Source organism: Polypterus senegalus, chromosome 13 (assembly GCF_016835505.1).
Source record: "Polypterus senegalus isolate Bchr_013 chromosome 13, ASM1683550v1, whole genome shotgun sequence".
Taxonomy (NCBI): domain Eukaryota; kingdom Metazoa; phylum Chordata; class Cladistia; order Polypteriformes; family Polypteridae; genus Polypterus; species Polypterus senegalus.
Window position 1 is genome coordinate 42,201,355 of NC_053166.1, and position 20,692 is coordinate 42,222,046.

Sequence of the window (20,692 nt, forward strand, 5' to 3'; positions counted from 1 at the left end):
GCCAGCTCCTTTAAAAATTTCCTTCATTTTTTTATGCTATGAATAACGTGCATGCTAAATTATTTTGAAAGAACATAACGCACGATGCAATCCAGTTTTCACAGGGCTCTGAACGTTTTACTACACCATCTCTTCAAGGATTTTTCCACAAGATGCAAGCATGGCTAATGTAGGCAAACATCTACCTCAAATGTGTTTTTGATCATTTTACTGTTGACTAGGATACTTTTGTAAATAATGTGAAAATGGTAGTTTGGATAGAGATCGTTTTTATTGAAAAATGCCATTTTAAGATGAAAACAGAATAGTTTGGACATAGTCTTAAACTTTCACCTTGATTTACTTTCTGTTATAATTTTAGTACTTTTCTAGTACTTTTCAATGGTTTTACTTTGTACATGGATGTTTTTGTGGATAACACTGTCTGAGGGGTAATAGCTGTTGAGCTATCAGAAAAATGTTTACAAACATTTGCAATTTTATTTTGCTTGTTTTTCTTACTACAATAGACAATTTACTAAACAAATAAGGATGAATGGATTAATGAACATATGTCGGCTGGGATTGGCTCCAGCAGATCCCCGTGACCCTGTAGTTAGGATATAGCGGGTTAGATAATAGATGGATGGATGGATGTATATCAGTAAAAAATATATCAAATTAACCTAAATTAAAGGATTATTCACACAAACATGAAGCAGATACAGTACGCAGAAGTAAAATCAGATAAGAATCTTACTGCATAAGATACAAAGTGCAGAGTGATGCAAAAAAAAATTCAAAGAACCATTTGACTCACTGTACATTATATTTACATTCTCAAACCAATTTGATCCAATGTGGAGATGCAGAGGACCAGGTCCTAACTCGGCAGTACTGGGTACAAGCCAGGAAACAGCCCTTTACAGTGCTCCAGTGAATTGTTTGGCTATTTGACTGTGCACTTAAGCAAATTTAAATATAGTCATATCCATTCATTGACAAACTACACATTTATTGTATATTGTCTGGTTTCTTGGAGCAAATGTCTATTCCACAAGACTTAATGAGATGCTAACCCATCGCTGAGCATACTCACATAAGCATGCATCCAGCCCACTGATACACAGATACTGAACCATTTAAGAGAGTTTAGAACATACAAAAACACACACATCAGGAAAGAAGGAATGTGTGTTCAAAGTCAACAAAGAACGAACTGGAGATGTAAAACCAGGTCCTGGGATCTCCAGGTCAGCAGCATCCACAACTACTCTACTATGCTTTCCAACATTTGATGCAATGAGAAACATGAAATCCCATTATCATACTATATCAGTAACTGCACAGACATAATTATATGCAAATACGAGGGGAAAAACAAAAATAACAGTAATGCAACACAAAAAGTGCTTAAAAAAGAAGTGCATGGTAAACTATTTCATTAATGTTCTCACTCTTTGTCTTCTCACTTTTGTTTGCATTTTATTGTACAGTACTTAATTTATTTTCTGATTCATAATTCTATTTCAGCTTTTATATTATCTGTTTCATATAGCTGTATGTCTTTATATGTATAATTTACATGCCTATATATATTTCATGTGTTCTGATTTCAAGTATATTTTCTGTACATTGTTATTTTTTGATACTTTCCTGTCATTGTGGTTTACTGTGCTACCTCAGGTCTTCCTTTCCAAAACAACTGACATTTCATTTTTTTCTAATGTCATTAAACTAGGCAAAGTCAGAGTCAGAAACCAAATGCAAGAACAAGTAAAGAACCAAGTGTAAGCTGTCACATGTCAGCCATTTTTGAAAAGTACACAGCCCCTGGGGATTGGCCATGTTGGAACGGTCTATAATGTCATGCAGGTCAGCCATATCAAATGTCTTAAAAACGACAAAGGAAACATAGAATGATATTTTTGCATCACATAACCAAACATAGCATAATATGAACAAAAGAGTGATACAATCTGATCACAGCACCATTCATTTTCTGATACAGCTTAAATTGGAAGACACTTTGGTGTTTCTAAAAAGTTATGCATTATAGTATAGATTCCAGTGGTTCAACAGATATTTGTTTCTATTCATGCCTTAACATCAACCTGCATGGTTTTCCTACTATGTGTGATGCCCACACTTCATAGAAAATACTAATTCTTTGCTAACTCATCTTTGGTCTAGCTTCTACTCATCTTCAGACATCTCTGTGTTCTTCTCAATAGTAAACAAAATATGTAATACAAGAAAATAATCTTTTTAATGAAAACTCAAATTACTAACATGAAACAATATAGTACTATTAATCAAAAAAAACGTACTAATTTTCACTTGCAAAAATCAGGTTAAAGGAGGTAAATCTAGCTTAGCAGAGAATAAAAAATGTGTAAACAGGAAACTCTACTCTTAAATGTGCACCTGCTACTCTATATGCACTTATTTTCCTTCTCTTAATTTTGCAACCGAAAGGATGCTTAAAAAAAATAAAAGAAACAGATAATTAAAGAAGATGGACATAAGCTAAAATGAATGTCTTTTCATTAACACTTATTTTAAAAAGCATCAATGAAAAATAGGTGGAATCAAAGACATCTGCAGTCACTATATAACTAGAGTTTAAATAAATAAATAAATAAAATGAAAAATAATTTAATCAAATTAAAACACTATATTTTATGTATGCATGTGAATATATATCTTATATACTGTATATATACATAAACATATTCAACTGTCTGCTTTTATCATATTATGCTGTTAGCTTGGAAAGAAAGGCTTTTAAATGTTTGTCCCAGGGAGACATAAACTATCAGATGGTCAGGAAGTGCTGGCAGCAATCAATACAGTGCATTACAGCGTGTGTTCTTTAAGTGATCATATTTCAATATTAGCATTCAATCACCATGACACTTCTTGATCCTGAACAGCTTCACCCTCTCCTTGCACACTGTCTAGAATGTGGTGTTTCCATCTTTCAAAGATCATACTTCTCCATGGTGAAACTGCAACTTTAATTTCCAGTATAAATGTTGTATTTAAATATGTTTTTCTAATATTATTCTCAGTGTATGAAATACCACTTTCATTGAAAGCATATGAACCTCAAAGCTTTCTATGTAAACATTGTTCTTGCATATTCTCTTACATAGGTTTTCCTCTAGATACTCTGGTTCTACTCATACATTGCAAAGACCTGTGATACATTAACTGCCAGTTCCAAACTGGACTGGTTTGAATGTAACTGTGGGAGTGTGCTGGAGTAGGAACTGCCATAGGCTGGCAACATATTCAGGATTGGTTTTTGTCTTGTGTGTAACACTGCCAGAACAGGCTCTTCCTCAGCTGTAACCCAAAATCAGACTAAGGAGGACAGGATATGTCAAGTTAGTTTCCACCTCTAAAGACTACAGGCACAAATCAAGTGAAACACTGGCAAGTTAAACTGCTTGCTCAGGAAGTGACAGAAACTAAACAAGGACTTTGTGGTTTAAAACTAGTATTTTGCATATGAGCTCTTGTGCCTTGATGATTTAAAGTATGCAATGCAATTTAGTTTATTCTTGAATAGTGTTCTTCACTTAATATTGGAAATCTACGGATCTACAGTAAAATATATTTACAGTTACAAATGTCATTTTTATTACAAAACACATTTGGGTCATTAGGCTTTCTTGAAAACAGGACAATTACTGTAAGAGGAATGTTACAATCAGTACAAGCAATTCAATACACTTGCTATTTGATAACACTGTATAGTGATATGAATTTTCTTTTTTTTTTTTTAATAATTTTATACTAAGCAGCAGAACACGGGTTGCACAGTCTTACAGTGTAGTTTTTTTGCAGTTCATTAATGAAATATGAATGCAGATAATTTTCAACTTGCTCTCTTTTTCTTTGCCTCAGCCCCCCTCCCCCACATTCCATTATTAAGCCATATGTTATTCTGCATATGGAGAAGAATGGGTATGAAGGGCAGTGAATAACTAAGCAATGAATGAGGGGATTACAATAAAAGATCCGAGTTTCTAGTGTATGAAGATAGAAAAAAAAACACTTTCAAAACAGTAGATACAGTATCTTTACCAATTTTAAAGTAAAAAAAACTCCTATAAATAAATACTTGGTTCACCTACTTATATCATACTTTGTATGTATCATACAACCAGAATTTATATGGAAGTTGACTATAGCCACACTGAATACAAAATCTAAACACACAATCCTTTTAGCTTGTATAATTTTTGACTAAAACACATGAAAACCAAGTAAGAATGTTAGACACCAGAAGCTGGTATCGTGGAATCATATCTATGATTTTATTGGTTGACACATTTCAGTCAGAAAACATAGACATGACCTTGCAAACCACACTAATGCTGGAAAGATATATAATTGAGCAGACATGGTTGTACAGAATGGGTGAAGGGTAAAAATTTAATGGCCTGTTATTTACAAATAAATGCCCTGTAAAATTTTGAATTAAATTTACTTTAATTTTGATTTCTCAGACAGCATCAATATATCTGGAAAGTTTACATATTTTTTTCAGTGAGAGCAATTTATTTTTTGTGACAGCTTGCTTTGTCACAGTACTTTGAGCTGCCCTTGAAAGCACAATGAGAAAATGCATTATGTCTGCATACTATATAGATTTAAATGGCACATTTGCATAAAAACCAAAAAAAAAAAAAAAGTTAGAAGTGAATGCAGATGGAGAAAAACACATTACTTATCAAACTTTACTGTGTAGGTATCATTTTGTCAGCTAATAGTCTCATATTATTATTTTGCCTGAAGTATGCACATGTCCACCCCAGGAACATCTATATCATTACAAAAAGAGTTATAGGATTTGTCTAGCCTGGTGTGGCTATTCTATATACAGTATACTCAGCGCATGAATAAAAAAAAAAACAATGCAGGCAGGCTTTAGTAAGAACTTTAACTTTCCATCAGGTACTTCTTTCGTACCATGTAGTAGTAGTAGCAGTAGTAATGTGTACAAAGTTGACAAACATGTCACCACTCTCTGGCACCATGATAAATAAGAATGCATTAAAATGCATAACTTCATACTCTTACTTAACAATTTATAATTCACACTTTACAATTTATGTGAAGGACTAAAATGGTTATCTTTTAACTCTTTACAAACAAACTAGGATTCAAACACCTCTTAGACTACACTACACACTATAGGAAAACATATTAGAACCAATCATATAAAGAAAAAAATACATTTTAAAAGTCAATTTTGTAGATTGCCCAGAGGGGACTGGGCGGTCTCGTGGTCTGGAACCCCTACAGATTTTTTTTTTTCTCCAGCTTTTGGAGTTTTTTTTGTTTTTTCTGTGCACCCTGGCCATCGGACCTTACTTATTCTATGTTAATTAATGTTGACTCATGTTTATTTTTTATTGTGTCTTCTATTTTTCTATTCATTTTGTAACGCACTTTGAGCTACATTTTTTTGTATGAATATGTGCTATATAAAGAAATGTTGATTGATTGATTGATTGATTAAGACTACAAACTAAATAATAAACACTAAAACACTATGTTAACATGTTATCACATCAAAGTCATGGTGTAATGCTTCTCAAATAGAACTCAAAGAGCCAACTCACAGGCTAAATCTGTGCATCTTTTTAAAAGTCTACGCTTATGACAGACTTTTTTTCGCTCTTGTATCTTCAAATACTGTTTGCTAAACCATGGAAATCTTCCAATGCAAAGTTCAGATTTCTTGTTCAAAAAAGGAGATTGGGTATTCCAGGGCTATATATTTGGATTGCCATCTGCAAAAGATCTTAAATGAGATATTGTCATGTTTTGTTTCTACAATAAATTTGCATTTTCTAATTTTAGAGGTTTCTATTTGTAGAATTTCATTTAATCTACTGCAACTGGGAGATTCTAACTGCCAATCTGCCACTCAAAATGACTACTGTACAATGTCCCGCCCCCCTTTAACTGTGGATTCTCCATCTGGGGTTTCAGTTATCCTCAATGAAAATATTAAATAAAAAGAAATCCAAAAATTAAAAATTCATAAAATAAAACATGCCCAATCTGTTGAACTGCTGTGAACTGCTACCAGCATGAACGATCCCATTGTCCAATGTTTTTAACATCACCTGCTCAAACCACCCAGTCAGCCTCCCTCCTACTGTTGGTCACACTATAGCATCTGCAATGTAAAAGTTATTGATGCACATTGTTTTGCTATAAATATAACTTTTGTTCAACTTGCTTAGTACGGTAAACCTTACTATGGATATATGCTTATCTATATGTATGAAGTGTAACCCATTTTGCGAATCCCACATTTTACCTGTGTATGTTTGTGGCCATGCACAGTAGAAAACAATATTCAGAGAAGCTTCTCATGCAGCAGCAATAACAGGTCTGTGATACCATTTGAGAGCTAAGGGCTGCACATGTTCAGCACTGAATGGATCAACAAGTGTCTACCTAGCATGACAGGTGTGCTGAACCCATTGAACCTCATTAATGATGAGTGTAGGAGTTTGCAGTTATTCACCACAAACAAGGTATTCCCAATAAGTGTGGGTTATAAGACTGCACTAATTAAGTCCCTGCACTTTGTATACATTGGATGGTTTAGTGAGGTCCTCAGATTGGCACTGCCACAGTTTCTCACAGCCTCTAGTGGAACACCTAGAATATAATTGAATTTTACTATAGAGTAAGTAAAAGTCATAAGGTTTTTTTATGGGTGAACCTGTGAAAGGATCATTACCAAGTCTTGAGGGGTGACAGCAGTGGAGCAGTGTGCCTGCCTGACCCTGTCTCCCCATGCTGGTTTCTCCTGAAACATAACTCAGTTTTCCCATAGGATCAAAGCTTCTCCAGTATCTGCATGCAGTTTCTATAACCATGGGGTTTTTCAGGAAGATAGCCCATGTGGATTGAATGTATATGTAGGGTTCAGTATTATCCACAGATTTCACTCATCTGCAGGGGGCACAGAATGCATCTCTTACAGATACAGGTGACTACCTTATTTGTAAAAGTACAACTAAAGAAAACAAAACATGAAGATATTCTGCTTTACATAAAAAGTAATTGGCTTTGACATGTTCAGGTAAAGAAGCTTTTAGTTTTTGAAATGTTATTAAGATTTAAGAAGTATAAAAGTAACTTGCATAATAAAATGATTTAAATAATTCCAGAACCTACATAGGGAATAACCTTTTTAATGAAAATGTTTTGTTTTAGCCAAAAACTACATTCTTCTCCACTGTGCTATCATTAAAGTTTGGGTTTTGGTAACAACCCATCAGGAGTATGGATCTTCTTAAGAGCTTTTAGTGAGGTTGAATACAGCTACTACTGTGGTGGTCACATTATACGGGATTTGTGTCTTTCAATAGCTTTATTCAGATATATCTTTAAAATAAAACAGCCTTATAAGAGATTGTGATCTAATAAAAGTATTAATTTAAATAACTTAAGAATAAATGTATTAACTTTAATTGAACCAAATGCATTTAAAACACAAAGCGATGACTTCAACATATAGTTAAGGCTAAACAAAAATCAATTAAATACACAATTTACACATTATGTTTTGTGGTGATGTTTCTTAGTGAAAGCTTCCTAATGATAAGGCTTCAAAATCTATGCAAGAAGGAGAGAATATACAATATATTTGCAGATCACATTTAGTCTATTAGAGGCCATGAGTTCACTGAAATGACAACTATAGCTGCATATAATGCAGCTAGTGAAGATACTGGCGATGTTGGTGGGTTGATATAACTAAAATCAACTATAAAAATTATAATGCATAGATCATTCAAGGTCTTTAGCTGCTTTTGAAAACAAGTGTAAATTAAAGTTATGACTCATCTTACTCTATAGATTGACATTCCATATTTTAAGCATCTTAGTAAATCCACAAACACAAATTAACATAATATTAATTTCCAGTAGGTGCACTGCAAAGCTAAAAAAGGCACAGAGATGAAAAGCCAGCATTTGAATGAGGGTGTGCATGCGAACATATAAAATGACTTATAAGTTATCTTTAAAACAATCACACAAGGTCCATCTTTATAGAAAATAAAGAAAACTATTATTCTGCCCTGCTGGTAAAGTTAATTCATAAATGCTCATTAAGATATAAATCATAAGAAATGAAAGACTCAAAAATACAAAAATGTAGCAGGTTGCTTTGAATTGATATGATAAATAAAGTCCCCATAGCACTCATACAGCACAGTCGTTGAAGTGGGGAAGGGAAAGTGGGGCGCACTATTTCATTCAGCATTCATCTTGCACAAGGTAACAGAAGACTATTAATACCATCATTAACACCAACATTCTGGTCCACCTGAAAAGGTGCACTGAAACTTAAAACAAGCAGAATCCTTTCAAAGCAGTGTACTATTGGACAATTATGTTGGTCAAAATATTTTAAACTTAGTCTTGCTTCTACAGTAACAAATCAAACACTCCTTAAAATACTGTGGTGAAATGATCATGTACTGTATTTACATAGATGTAGATCAATTTGTTATGATTCCTTTGATACACTGTAGAAAACAATGCATGGTATACACAATACATTCTGAAATAATGGTTACTCATTAAACTTGTGTCATGCATGTTATGTGACAATTAACACTTAATCATATCACTTAATACAGGAAAACATACATATTGACAGTATCATCAGCTACTGCAGTGTGCATACATAAATTAGTAAATACCAATGTTTATTTACCTGTTTACCTATTTACCTGAGGAGGGCTCACTTTACTAACATGCATTATTAAGACAGTTTGCACAAACACTGATGTACGGTAATTGACCAAGACAAAGGGAAAAGCAAGTATCTCTTATTGAATTAAAAAAAGGTACAAAACACAAAACAAAAGGATGCATCAATCTTCTACTCAAAAAATTGTCTATCACCCACTCATAATTACAATTGTAACTAAATGTGACGTATCTAAAACAAGCCATTCCACTGGTTACTGACAATATTATGAAATTGAATATAACAATAAGCCATCCATGGGATCCTTTCTTAGAGATTTAGCAACCAATACTTGGTTTATATAGCACCTGTCATGGCAAACACCATTAACAAAGCATTCTACTCTTGGATTAATACTTTAATAACACAGCATTTAATTAAAGAATCTGAAAAGAAATATCATAGTTGTTTTCCATGGCTAGCTGTCCTCAGATGTCAGAACAACACCCACAGATATACAACAGACACTCACCTTTGATAAACATTTACCAGAATGTACCCAAACTGTAAATATTACAAGACTACATCAAGTGTCTAAGAATATTTTTTTCTAATAAAGCTGACTTGTGCCAGACAACATGCCTTGCCAAGCACAAGACCTCTGTGGTAAGTACACTTCACAAAGCTGCTATGCTGGAAATCTTTGGAATCTCTTTGCTTCACAAAAAGTGGGGAAGAACCATGCAAAGCTATGACAAATCTGTGCAGACTAAACTGCAGAATGATAGCCACTTTTTTGCCATATTACAAAGAATATAACACAACTGAAAATACAAATACTATATAATTTAGAAAGTAATGAGACACACAAAAAGACATAATCTTATTCATGAGGGTGGCTGCAAACCCAATGAGGATTTCCAAATCTGCTTACTTTGGAGGACCAGGGCTGCAAACAGTTGGCATAGCAACGGACAAGGAAAGCCATTTCCTAGGCAAGGATGTAAAGTTTCTTCTTTTTCCAGGAAAAAAAATAACTAATAAGCTATAGCTACATGCTATCCTTTGCTTTTGTTATGTAGAAAGGGTTTGCTTTATAGCAAAACAAAAAAAAAATAAAGCAGTTGCATCAAATTATTGACTTCCTTCAGACAAGGAGATGAAGGTGAGGAAAGAGAAGAAACTGGTTGCTTCCAATGGCAACTTCCCAAGACATCAAACCTCAGCCGTTAACAAATGGGTTTCAAGAAATGAAAGGTGTGCTCAAGGATAAAATGAGAAACAAAAAATAAATAAACTATAAGAACTGTACTAAAATAGTATGATACAGTACTGCCAAATGCAACTTTTGGAATCAGGCTCAGAGATATTCCATAAAGAGAGTTTAATATTCCTGGTAGGTCACTTGCAGAGAGGATAGGGAGCTGAACGCATTTTGTCTTGTCTCATAGGTGTAATCCACTTGAAGACTTCAAAAACATGCCAGTCTTGCAGTTTAGCACACATCTTCAATCCAGAGATGTTAGCAAAAATCTGCAATACCTTTTAAAGTTCTTGCATGCGAGTATATATCTCCAAAAAAAAAAAAAAAGAGAGTGGTGCAGGAGACCTGCTTTCCTTTAACTGTCACTAACTAATGCAGAAGCCACCCATTACTTCAAAACACCTCTAAAGAGGGAGAAAGTAAATGCCACATAGCTGAGCCTTCTGAATTATCCAAAGCTTTGCCATCTTTCTGTGAACGTGTTGATCTTGCATACATATGTCGGCTTGTGCCTCTAACTCCTACTGAATCCCTCAAGCAGTTGTTAGATATTTTCTCTTCCTCTCCCGGTTGCTCCTCTCAGAAGAAACTCCCATCGATTGGGTGCTCTGCTGCAAGATGAAACATCTAATAATGTGGCAGGGAGAAGAGGCGGGGGGAGTGGGAGGAGAATAGAGCTAAAAAGATGACATCACCTGTGTAAGAGAGCAAGCACTTGGGAAACTGCATTAAACCAATTGGCTATCTGGCAGATGCAGCTAGCAATGCTTTTCTATTGATCATGCAGCACATTGCTGAGTGCAGTTATTTATATATTAAAAAATAAAATGAATCCACTAGTAATTGCAAACAATGAAAATGATGTATTTATAAGCAGACACAAACACCACACCTTACACAGCTGTTGCTTAACAGAAAAAGATTTTTTTTAAATAAATCATAAATAACCACTTCCCATTCAAAAAAATTCTGAAAAAAATGATTCCTTTGGATTTTATTTTTCTCCCTCTAATTCACAGAATATGCATTTTTGAGGAAGGAATTCTCAGCAGCTTGTTTTATGAAACTAGGTAAAAGGCAAACATTTTCAATTAGCCTTGAGAAATGAGTGTTTGTGGTGTGTTATAAGGGGTGCTGTCACGATGCATCTGTAGATTAGATCCTAATCATCTTAACCCCAAATTCACCAGGGACACAATATCACTCATACCTGCTGCAGAAGCATGACATTTTTATTAATTGATTTATAATACTGGTCTTAACATCCCTTTGAAGCACATGGATTATACTATGAAAGCTCCTATTAAAATATTGAATAATTATATAGATCTCATTTTCTTAAAAATTTTTTAATGCTCTGTAATGCATTCATTTCCTTATTTACCCCTATTGATTTATTGGCTGGATACACTCAGTATTTTACTTGATTAAGACATTTAATACTTTGTTACTTATTTATCTATGCAAAGCTTTGAGAGTGTTATCTGAGATGGGTTTTGTGATAATACCTAATATGAAAGAAACCATACACAAAACAGATATCCTGAGAAAATAAATCTTTATTTTTATTTAGTCCAACCATAACCTCGCCATTTCCAACTTCTCATATAAGGTTTTTTTAGTGGCAATGTGATATAATGTAGTTTTTGATTTGAAAAGCTTTTAATATCAGCTAGAAGGTAGAAGGTATGCCAAACCATAAGAAATTAAAAAAATAAAGGCTGCAGTGGAGGAGGAGTAAACAAAAAGGAAAAAAGAGCCTGTCTGCATTCATAATTATGTATATGCAGGGTTCTAACTTAAAAGATAAATTGTATAGCTTCACTAACAATGCATAACATATGCATTACATTATTGTAGTTTGTGATAAATATTACCATATCAATTTATTAAAAAAAGCAAATATAATATTATTTGAACTTTTTAATATATAATTTACTAGCTAATTTACAATAAAACATACAGTTCAATCAACACAATACTCACATGCTTCATAGCACATATTAACAGTTCACCTTCACATAAACAGCATCTATTTGCATCACAAAAAAAAAATCAAAACCCAGACACACATCATAAAAATTACTGTAGTCAAGCACAGGAAACCTCACCCCCAGTGTAAACTGATTGATAGTAAAGTATTTAGTTTCTCATGGTGCTGCCCTGATAAGAATCTTTAATATAAAATAATAAATCTAACACACTAAGAAAAACAATGTTAATATCTTCTTTCTTGTACCAGTCTTGCACCAGGCTCAATAATGGGAACTAAATTCTATTTCCTTTCTGTCTGCCCTCCAATAAAGGATGACATCATCCTTTTCCACCAGCAGCCAATCAGTGGGCAGCACATGTAACTCCCCTGAGAAGCTTATCCAAGAGCAACTGTATGCAGTGCTACCAAGCCGACGAGAGATGCAAGTAGAAACACTGACCCTGATCTAGCGTATTGCTAACCACATACCTTAAAATAAGCCTCCTAAAGTGTTAGGTTCAATCTAACAGACAATGGCTAAAGCCTGCTGAAATTCAATACTAAGAAACATTAATATGTTTACTAAATAACTGGCACACGTTCAACTGAATACAGTTCTCTAATATGCATGCATTTCCCCTATTCATGTTTTATTTACCACAAGCTGCATTTTATGCTTTTTTTACAGCACCACAGTATATTCAAAGAATACAACTGTTATTTTCTTTCACTTAAAATCCATAAAAATGTTTTAATTAAAGCTTGTGTAAAGCTAGGTAAAGAGTCGTCAGTTACTGCTTTGTTTTTTCCCCTTCATGTATGAGTACACTGCATAAGCTATCTCAAGGAATAAACTCCATTAAATATAAGGAAAGTAATACATACATTTTAGTTTTTGTGTTTTGCCTTTAGATTTTATTCTGCATACATCTTAAAACATTTTGCAATGTTTCTTGAAAGAACTGTGTCTATACTATTCTGCTGTGATCCCCACAAATCTATATATCACTCAACTTTCACAATGGGTCCCAGTGCAAAGCTCTTTAAAAAGCAATTAATGTTTCAGCCTCTTGCTTGTACAAGCAACAGTTTCTGATTTCCAGCTATTCTTCTGAATGAAAAATTTAGGAATACAAACCGAACAGGCAGATATGTAATGTTTCTTAAGCCTGTACAATTATTCATTCATATGTGTGTGCTCTCAGAAACATTGGTTATGTTGCAGTCGTATGCTAAAATTGTTTGAATTAATTTTTTTCCCCACATCAAGCAACACTCAATACCCAAAAATACCCAATACCCAGGATTTTAGAAATGTTTGCTAGGTGTTCTTTGCTATCTCAGATCCTTTCCTGTTATCTTATTTCTGGAATATAACCCACCATCCACAGCTCCTAAAATTGCCTTCTGATTCTGAACCATAACCTAATGGGATATTACATGTTTTACTTATTCCTTATGGGGTTATATACATAGCCCCACTGAAGTACATAATTTAACTTAATCTATTCCTCACCAGGTCCAAAGATAAATCTAACACAACAACACATAGCAAATTTTATTTTGTCATTATTCAACAAAAATACAACAACATATATAAACCATGCGTGAAAAAGTATGCCCTTTCTGCTTCCACATCACTTAAAGTAATTAAAGCCAGGTGCTGCTACTCCAGTACATCAGATTAGCTAATGATCACAAATCACTGTCCCCCTAACATGGAGACAGAACCTTTGCCAGTTCAGACTGGAGCATTTACATTCATAGTAACAAAAAGCTAAGGCCAAAATATATTTCTGATTATTCTGTTAAGGGGCAGGTGGAAGCTTCTAAACAATCTGAAGTCAATCACTTACTTTCAAAGACAGAATATTCAATACAGCTGAAAATCTTCACAGAAGTGAGCATCTAACAAATTCAACCCAAGTTATGACTTGCAGAAATCAAAAAGGCTACACCCAGGTATCTCAAGGCCTCTGTCATGAGGCTAAATACTATACAGTAGTTGACAACTCTTACTACACAAAGGCTAAACAACTTTGACTTTCATAGACAGATACCCAAGAGAACATTCTTCTCTGCAAAAAGTGAGAACCTCAAAACACCCAGGGCAACATACTGAGAAAAAGGCAACTGGTCATTATACACACTGTAATATTAGGCAAAAATCATACAAAGTGTATTACCAAAATTATCTCATACGAACTGTCAAGCACAGCGAAGGAGGAATGATAATTTGAGAAGTACATGAATGTCTCAAAATCATTCAGCCACTATAAATGTCTTTTTATTCCATTCTAAAACTGAATGGCCAAAAAAAGGCAAGTAATGGAAAAAGATCTGATCTCACTTCACAAAGATGCTGTGGCAGATCCATTAGAGAACTATGTGCAAATGAATGCCCAAAAACACTAATAATCAGGACACATGTTATAAAGTGGAGTGGATCAAATTCATTGAATACAATGGACATACTTGCATAGAATACATAGAGAGGCAATTTAAGGATGGCAATATTAGTATTTCCTCTACTAAATTTTCTTCTGAGGCTTCTCTAAATTGGCTTACTTGTCACTCAATATTACATTTACTTAATTGTAAAACTTCTGAGTATTAAATTATCATTGTTATTTGCAAGCATCATAATGGCAAATTAATTTCTTTGAATACTAGAGCTTTGTTTTCTATTTTCAATAGTCAACTTACTTTAGCTTTATATTCTCTTACTTTTTACTCAATTTTAATAGACATATTAAGAACCTAATTCAATAAATAAAACAATCCATGGTAACACTACCAGAGAAAGGTAACTTAGGAAGGCACTGTGTCTACATGACAGTATATTCATCTTATTCCTGTTAATACAGTGAAAGGGGACATTACCTAAACATAAAAGAGTTACAAACTGCTTATATGTTATTAAAGTTGAATGAGCTACCACCTTATCAATATGAGGGACTTTCAGCCAGGCTATTCTCTGGATTTTTCCTATTATCCGATTCCGACTTTTCATGGGATGTATCATTTTTACTCTTAATTGAACCACATTTGTTTACATAAGAACATATACAAAATTCCTGAACCATGTTTGTTGTCTTAATTGCATCTTAAATAATTTCTTCACAAGTTCAGAGGACATAAAGTTCAGTTTATGTTGATCCACTTAAAATGGCTGCAAGCAAACAACAGGGAGGGGGGAGAAGCAAATGTTCAATAAGTCATTCCTTCATGCAAAAAGAACTCATTCAAAACAGTATAATCAAACTAACTGAAATAAGAAAAACACTGAATGAAGAGCAGAAGTTGTCACCAGAAACACTCCAATCTATATCTGCACTTCTGGTCTGTTAAAATAACACCACAAAATCTTTCCAAAACATAATCTTATTTTTCATTGTCTAGCTTGATACACTCAGGAATTCCTCCCCCACCCAGTTCCTGAAAGGCACTGTGGACAAACAGGCAGGCTGCTGCTATGGGGGCACCTCTGAAATCCAGTTGCATCCTCCAGAAGTTGCTCACTGATGTGCCACAAAAGCAAGTCTGATTTGAACATCACCCATATTTGAAGTGCTAAATAAAATGAAAATATGATCCATCCCCAGGGTGACTGGGGAGGGGGTGCAGGTTGGCATCTCGACAGGGATGATGTCATTGTCTAAAATTAGCTACAGCAGCAGCAGAGGCAGCTGCTGCTGTGGTAGAGGAAACGATAACATTTAGTTTCATTAGACCATCTTCGTTTCTCATAACAGTGCCATTTCCAGGGTGCAGATCTGTCCCTGTGGTGTGCATATGTACTTTAATTGGAAAACTTTGTATAATCATTTCTGTTCATAATTAAAACTCCAGAATCCACATTCTTTTGGACACAAACATGCACCAGCTGGATCTTACCTCAGAAAGATTTTCTTAATGAAAAATCTCTAAGTACTACAAAATCATGTAACTCTTACCACTATAAGCTAAATTTGTCATAATTTGTAAACAAAAATAAACAATCATAAGTTAAGAGATAAATGAAGTCTTCTCAATGTGGGACCTGAGGGTGAAACATATTCAGGGTATGGACCTGCCTCTCCTGTTCATTCTAGCCTCAGGCTGAGAATGGAATGAAGAAAGTTTGAAAAGATGAAATACACAATTGCTGCAGTTCAAAAAAAAAAAACATAATGCTATTTATTAAACAAATCCACCACAGTTTTACAGAAAAAAGAAGTGTACAATTTAAATAATGCATTGGGTAAGTATGATGCATGATAGCCTTTTTTAACAATCAATATATATTAAAATATAAATATAAAAGTTGGAAATAATAAAAGAAATCAACAAGGCACGTAAACACTAGTGATGCTGACAGCAGCTGTCCTCAAAACATCTATTTGGAGAAACAAGGATTTTATGACATATGCAGACAGGATAATGTTTGAAATCACTCTTGCAAAAAATTTAGATAGCAACATTTTTGTAAGTCGTGATAACTGCTTAACCAAAAACAAAAAAGGAACCACAGACGATTTAACAAAAAAGGTTTACAACAGCAGTCAACTTATTGCTAAAGATTATGTTCTATGTGCATTATCAGGTACAGCAGAAATGGTGCTCATGTGTGTGTTTACACAAAGTGCCACAGGAAATGTGGCAAGACAGACTTGACTGGCAAGTACCTATAATTATGATCTGACTAAAACGAAAAAAAGACAAAATTACAAGCACTGGAACCTAAGGTAGCTTTTTCAATTGGTTTTTATGAAACAGTATAATCAACTTATTTGCACTGTTCATAAATGCCAAAATCTTAACTATATTTTAAAATGATTGAGTTTCAATTCATTCAAGATTTTCAATGGACAATCTAATCTTCAGAAAAATATATTAAGTATATATGACCTTGAATTTGCAATTCACACTTAAGCAAGATTTATGAGGCCCATGCATAATATCGGTACACAAGTCAAAAATATAGTCAGTATAGCAAGGAAACAAGAAATAATACTACTTCTGATAATGAAGAAACATCATTAGATGGGCCTGGCTATGCAGCAGTAGTAATGTCTTATTTCTTTCAAGGCCATACCAGCATTTGCACATAAACATTGTGCAAACAGAGCAACTCTGCTTTTGCAACAAAACAAAAGGTCAGAGGAAATATGTCAGTTAGAGAAACCTCTTAGTACCTGTCTATATGGTTAATAACTAGCCTTTGGATGGCAACTGCAGGTCTTGCTTTAGACACCTTTTATATTCCACAGGAAAATGATTAATTTACAATTGGTGAAACAATTACAGCAATAAGTAGAAACCTAGAACATATTATATGTGCATGTTGACCATGGAAGAGAAAAAGATTTAAGCTGCGCTGAAAGGCAATGCACCATTACAATTACTATCTAATGGCCAGAATCCCAATACTTCACCAAAGTCATTTTCCTTGTCTATTTAATGGCTTTTCAGCAGTACTCAGGGTACCAAATTAATATGTATTCCAAATGATGTAAGAACTAAATCTATTTTTACGTGTACATTAACATAGTCTGCTATAATATTTAATAGGTGTAAACACTAAAAATTATATCTTTCTACAGTAAAATCCTTGAGTTTATGCAGAGCTAAGGGAAAATTAGGATATGCTTATCCTCCATTTAGTTTTTATCCCATTTTTTACATATATGGCTGTAGGTAGCCAGAATGTAGCCAGCAAATTAGGGCAGTAGCCACAAATCAGCCCTGGAAGTGTCACCAACCCTTCAGAGGGAACTCCTGTACACAATGGCTAAGTTTGAGTTGCCAATTAACCTGTCATGCAAACCTTAAAACTTAAAATTACAAAAGTGTAAATTGACTATTCAGCACAATTTGGTCATTAAGCTATTGTCATGCTACAGCACTACTGTAGGACAAAGTGGGCACCATCCATTCAACTGGGCTTTAGTAATAAGAAACCATATTTAACAGGGATGCAAGCATCCAGCTGTGCCTTCCCCCACTTGCATTCCAAATTAAGTTACTGAACTCCAGCTTGAACCAGGATCTGTCTGGATTTCATCTGACAAAAAAGTGTAAAACGGGGTTGAAATGACATCGCTCCAGAGGCTCCACTGCAGACTTTCTGAGCCAGAAGGAATGAAATTGACTCAAGCCGCAATAAAGACCTATTATTCCAGGGATGACAATGAAGATGAACAAAAGAACACAACTATTAGAACATATTGATTTTGTAACTGGAAGTGACTTTAATCCAAACAACAGAAGGTTCAACCTTCCTTTAAAACTCTCTGCACTATCCTGAAGAAGCTCTCTGGGATAATTGCTAGATCCTCACTAAACTCCCTAGAGATTATCCCTGGGTACCCAGTTGGGTATTCTATCAGTGAGAGAGAAATATGTAAAATGACCTTCTGACACCTGGTCTCTGAAACCAAAAAAGCTATGACCTACTCTTCCTTGGAGAAACAGCCATCACTTCAAGAAGGGAACTTCAGCATCTAAACTCTTCTGCCAGAAACAGTAATGCTTTTCCCTAAGTTGCTGACAGCACAGTAAAGAGGCTAAAAGCAGAAAGCAAGCCGAGAAAGCAGCAGTACAATACTGACAAGGATCATGCAGCAAAGAGAAAGAGTGCACTCCACAACACATGAAGAAACCTCCTCTTGAATAAGGAACATAAACAAAGTAACTACTCCAAGCAACTTCGGACCTCATTCATGAAGACTTTGTATCATAAAACTATTTACCATTGCCAAGATAAAGTAGAATTCTAAATAACCAGTAAACAGCCAGCATGAATGTTACAATGTTTGTCTGTTTAGTGTGTCTTACATGTCAATACATATATCCATTTATGATCCTTCCATAATCATTGTGTTTATCAATAAATTGTGTTATTCTGTTCTTTAAAACAAGTGTGCTTCAGTTACCTTGATACAACCTGTCTATCTACAAGTCTAAAGACTAGAGACCTGCCGCCTACAACACAGAAAGGTAAGGTAAACAAAGTATAAAGTACTGCCAAAGATATAACTGATAATTAATCAAACAACTTACAATTTCTTTTTCAATCCCACATTATCACTCCATCTTCCTGGGTTAATTAATTTAAAAATATCATACACTACGTTGCACACACATCTATGTTTACTCTACTTTGCAAAGAATATACATTTGAAATCAGTTTTCACTTATGAACATTAATGCTTAATTTTTGTTTTTACTATATTTTACTATATTTTTCACTCTTCCAGTGAACTCGCATTTGGGTTTATGGCTCTTAACCTATGAAAGTATAACCAGCATCTTCTAAGTATATTGCATTGACCGTATTTCCATCCATCATCCAACCCGCTACATCCTAGCTACAGGGTCATGTGGGTCTGCTGGACCCAACCCCAGCCAACACAGGGTGCAAGTCAGAAAACAAACCCCGAGCATGGCGAGCACACACACACACCACGCACAGACTAGGGACAATTTAGAATTGCCAATGCACCTAACCTGCATGTCTTTGCAATGTGTGAGGAAACTGGAGTACCTGAAGGAAACCCACACAGACACAGGGACTGACGGTATTTATTCTTTGATAACATTTGCAAATAATTCAACTAGAGAAAATACACAAAGGTCATTTAAGTTAGCTGAATTTACAAAATAACAGAAGTGAAATGGGACTTGGACTGCAACAAAATACTATATCTTCTGACCTGAAAGGCTGTCTATCGAAACAAGGAATTCTGAACATTTCTCTCTGAAAAAGTGTGGGCATCCCCCATGAAAGGATGTTAAATATTGCTTCATTTGTTGAAATTTTAGTAGCAGTACTAGTAGAAATAGAAACAGCACTTTCAAAAGTACAGAACACAGTGAAATTCTTACTTGTATATTGGACCAACATGCAACACATCATCATCCTCCGATGCACTGATACACTTAAGAGGAAAAGCCATGTGGAATTATAGTCAAGAGTCCCTCTTCTTCCACATTTAGTTGTCATATAACAAATATTAGAAGAGTAAATGTGTGTGACTCAAGAGCAATTCTGCTCTAGTCCATATCTTAAATGCAATCAACTCCTAATTTAGGTTAAAAAATGCAATTTGTTCAAGGCATATTCAAGCCAGGACTTTAAAATCCATTTTTAAGGTGGCTGAACTGAAACAATGTTGATACCTATGGTTTAGACTTGTGTCCATATATTTTCTTATTCATTTTTTTTTTTTTTTTAATTACAGCATTATGGGAAAACTATGAAAAAGAATGATAAAATAAGAATAAGGATTCAAATCTATTGCACATATGTCCCTGTCACTAACATTGAAGTACAGTGCTTCAACAACTTTAAGGCTGCAATTAGTTTTCATTAAGCTTTAAACCAGGGAAGAAAAAAACACTTGAGATAAAAGCTGCAAATGTGTGAAGAAAACTTTCACTTTCAACATCCGGCTAACAAGGCTGATTTGTAGGGTAAATACGTGACATGAGTAAGGTATATTGCTGTGGCAAAACCAGAAAAAATCCAACACATACGTGCATATCATTGTTATCCTGTTTTATTACTCACAAAAGCCATTGTATATCTGACACAGAATGAACCAGGAAATATTACACATTAGGTCTGAAATATGTGACGTTCTTCGTGCTGTCCCCTACCAAGAAGCCACATTATACGCATAGAACTGACATAATCCACACACATACTATTATATATATATATATATATATATATATATATATATATATA

General features: G+C 34.4%; 1 protein-coding gene across 11 annotated transcripts in view; it reads right to left on the reverse strand.

Annotated features, from left to right (window-relative positions):
* rapgef6 (Rap guanine nucleotide exchange factor (GEF) 6) overlaps positions 1-20,692 on the reverse strand; it is a 373,961-nt gene that overhangs the window by 105,397 nt on the left and 247,872 nt on the right. The window contains exon 1 of one of the 11 annotated variants that reach the window (XM_039775463.1): positions 9,654-9,808. The exons of the other annotated variants lie outside the window; for them this stretch is intronic. Within the exon in view, the coding sequence (XP_039631397.1) occupies positions 9,654-9,707 (54 nt within the window). The 5' untranslated portion in view covers positions 9,708-9,808. Of the gene's footprint in view, positions 1-9,653; positions 9,809-20,692 lie in introns of those variants that run through there. 11 annotated transcript variants of the gene reach the window in all.